General features: G+C 53.4%; 1 protein-coding gene across 1 annotated transcript; it reads left to right on the top strand.

The window, feature by feature from the left end:
• Positions 1-241: 241 nt before the first annotated feature.
• C1ql4 (complement C1q like 4) lies at positions 242-3,514 on the top strand. The gene is made up of 2 exons (XM_050132432.1): positions 242-1,070; positions 3,309-3,514. Exons 1-2 carry the CDS (start codon positions 534-536, stop codon positions 3,486-3,488), a joined length of 717 nt encoding a protein of 238 aa, XP_049988389.1. The 5' UTR covers positions 242-533; the 3' UTR covers positions 3,489-3,514.

Here is a 3,514-nt window from a genome sequence, read left to right on the forward strand (position 1 = left end):
AGAGCTAAAGTGCGAGACCGACGAGGTCGCGTCCTTTGAGAGCCCAGCCGCAGCTCACAAGCCTTGGGACGTCGGGAGAGCAGGGAGAGGTCCTCCGGTCTAGCCAGGGAAAAAACAGCGAGGGGAGCCCGGGACCTAGACACCCCCATCCGCGAGAAAGCAACTGTCTGGAGAGCAGGCATCTAGACCTGTGGGAAACCAGCCGTCCAAGAAGCTGTGGCTCTCAGGCACCCGAGGGTAATATCAGACTACAGGTTCTGAACCCTCAAGGGCTGTCCTTGGCCCAACCCACGGGGGAGACCTCCATCCTGACCGGAGGTTTGGGGAACAACTCCGCTGTGATAGGAGGAATCAGTAGGGGCAAGGTGGTCGAGCACAGCCGTCGGGAGATCCGGACCGGGACCCGAGTCCGCGGAGAGCCCCGGGCCTCCGCCGCCGCCATTGCGCCCAAAAGTGAGGAGGATTTGTTGGCCCTGGCCGCGTCACGGCTGAGCCGCCGCAAGCGGGTGGCGGGAGCGGCCGTCGGGGTAGCCATGGTGCTGCTGCTGCTGGTAGCCATCCCGCTACTGGTGCACAGTTCTCGCGGACCAACACACTATGAGATGCTGGGTCGATGTCGCATGGTGTGTGACCCCCACGCACCCCGAGGCCAAGGCCCCGACGGCGCTCCCGTCTCGGCTCCTCCGTTCCCTCCAGGTGCCAAGGGAGAGGTGGGTCGGCGAGGGAAGGCGGGCCTACGCGGACCACCAGGACCCCCAGGTCCCAGAGGGCCCCCTGGAGAGCCAGGCAGGCCAGGTCCCCCGGGTCCTCCTGGTCCAGGCCCTGGAGGGGCAGCGCCCCCTGCGGGTTATGTACCCCGAATTGCTTTCTACGCGGGTCTTCGGCGGCCTCACGAGGGTTATGAAGTGTTGCGCTTTGACGACGTGGTGACCAACGTGGGCAACGCTTACGAGGCAGCCAGTGGCAAGTTCACCTGTCCCATGCCGGGCGTCTACTTCTTCGCTTACCATGTGCTCATGCGCGGCGGCGACGGCACCAGCATGTGGGCCGACTTGATGAAGAACGGACAGGTGAGCTTGCCCCTCTACTTAGCCCCAGATCTTACTAGTTAGTGTCTTCCTAAAATTCCCTGCACTCAGTCGCAACCCAGCTCCTCCCCTGAAACACTATCAGGGTGTCCAAGAATGCCAGACCATCAAAAATTTATGTCACTTAATCGAAGAGGAGGAATTGGGGGCCTGGGAAAGAAAGTCATCTGCCCAAAGTCTCACAGAGCCTTAGAGCAATGTCAGGGCTAAAACTCAGCCTCAACCTCAGTCTCCAACCAACAACCATAACCTGCCACATCCTGTCTTCGGTGCTATCTTACCCCTCAGCCTCTTCTCTCCTCCTGTCTTTACTGGGCCTGTCTTCTCTCTCAGTGGGTTTTCCAGCCCGGGCATGGAACAAGCTATTAGGGAACCTGGTTTTGAGGAATTAGAATGGACTCTTGTTTTGGGTAGTGGCCATCTTTCTCTAGGTGGAGTCATTCAGCTTGGATTTCCAAAGAAAAGGTGGAAAAAGAAAAAAAAAAAAAACACTTTTACCCATTTGCTAGGTAGCTGTCCTATTTGTTCACCCCCGGGGCCTGGGGCCAAACTTAGACCAAGTCTTGCCCTCAGCTAACACTGACGCTAGAGGCAGATGTAGAAAATGGCCTGCTGGCTCAGGGTTCACATAGATGGTGGGATGAACCAATTGGAAAAGCATTGAAGCAATGGACAGAAAGAAAAAAGGCCTGATCTATAGGCCCTACAACCTCCTGGGAACCTCTTAGATTACACTATGCGCTGCCCCAGTGGGTTAGTCAAAATCACTGGCACCTAGGTTTAAGGGACTAGCTCCCCAAAAGACTCAGACATTTGAACTAGCAAGATGCCATAGGCTGGGGTGGAGGGAGCTGCCTACACTGTGCAGGAAGAGGAAGGTTTGGATGGGAGCAGTGACCTTTGAATGTTTCACGGAGTGGGTGGGGCCCTGGTGCACCAGGCCTATGCCTCTGGGCCCCCTAAGCCTTGAGCCCTGTTATCTAGCGGAAAAGCTCCCGAATCCCAAGAGGACACCACCCTAGCTAACCTTCTGCTTCAGCTTTGGGGTCTGCGCCTAACAAGCCCTCTGTCCAGAGCCTGAAGAAAGGGAGTTGTTAGGCTATCCGTGGCTTCATGGCGTTGATAGTTAAGTTTCCACATGAGCCAAGTGCAGCCGTGACTGTGGAATGCCAAAGTGTAAGTTAAGCTTGGTGTCTTTCTTCTCGTGGCACTGAGCAGGTAGATTTGGTCTGTGCCAGCAATCTGGGAGGAGGTTCAAGTGTGTTGGTTTTGGAGGGGGCGGGGTGGCGCAGCGCCCATTCTGTATTCCATGGAGCCAACACTGCGGCCCTGGGAATGGTAAATAATGATTAGAATAATGATGAATAATTAATGATTTAATAACCGTCCTGGTGGGACGGAAACCGAGGGAAGGGGCTGGCGGTATGACTGCTGCAGACCAGAGATCCCGACCAAAGGCAGCCCTCCACATGGTGGGAGACCAGGTGAACTCTCCACAGGAAAATTTGGGCCCAGGAGGCCAGAGAGAAACAGGTTTATTTTCCTACTGTATAACAGATGCAGATACAAGTATTCCCCAGCCCCACAGAAAAGCTAGTTTAGGAATTCTGATGGAGCACGGATGCCTAGAAGTATTTGGAAAGCTTTTTTTTTTTTCTCACGAGAACAGCAATTCTAAGTAACATTTTCAGTACACAAAATATGGTTCTGAACCCAGTCCAAGAGTAATTTGCTCATTTAGCCCTAACCACCTCATGAGGTAGGATCCATTATTTTTACCCCTTATTGCTCTAATAGAGGCCAAGAGATGGTACATGTGTGCCCAAGTTATGCCTGAGAAGCTCCGCCGTCTCCTAACTTAAGTGGTTCTCGACCTTCCTAATGCTGCGACCCTTTAATATGGTTCCTTATGTTGTGGTGACCCCAACCATAAAATTATTTTGTTGCTACTTCATAACTGTAATTTTGCTAGTTATTTAGATAGTTAATCGCAATGTAAATATCTAATATGTAATTCCTGTGAAAGGGTCGTTAGACCCCAAAGGGGTCACAACCCACAGGTCGAGAAACACAATTTGGTCCCACACTCCTTCCCGTAGTCCATACCTAAGCCTAACTTGTTCCAGCAGTCGCTGGGCTCAACCCCCTCGATCAATTCGGCTCTGCACAGGGTATAGGGATGTGGGTCTGTTTTTTTTTTTTTTCGTCTTCTCTCACTAGGTCCGGGCCAGCGCCATTGCTCAGGATGCGGATCAGAATTACGACTATGCCAGCAACAGCGTCATTCTTCACCTAGATGTGGGTGACGAGGTCTTCATCAAGCTGGACGGTGGGAAAGTGCATGGTGGCAACACCAACAAGTACAGCACCTTCTCAGGCTTCATCATCTATCCGGACTGAACCCAGCACCTTTCCACACACGCGCA

Source organism: Alexandromys fortis, unplaced genomic scaffold, assembly GCF_014885135.2.
Source record: "Alexandromys fortis isolate MF-2015 unplaced genomic scaffold, M_Fortis_MF-2015_v1.1 scaffold_423, whole genome shotgun sequence".
In the NCBI taxonomy this organism is placed as follows: domain Eukaryota; kingdom Metazoa; phylum Chordata; class Mammalia; order Rodentia; family Cricetidae; genus Alexandromys; species Alexandromys fortis.

Coding starts and splice junctions, on each gene's coding strand:
- C1ql4 (XM_050132432.1), top strand. CDS start 534: ATGGTGCTGCTGCTGCTGGTAGCCATCCCGCTACTGGTGCACAGTTCT. Junction 1,071..3,308: donor ACTTGATGAAGAACGGACAG/GTGAGCTTGCCC, acceptor TTCTCTCACTAG/GTCCGGGCCAGCGCCATTGC.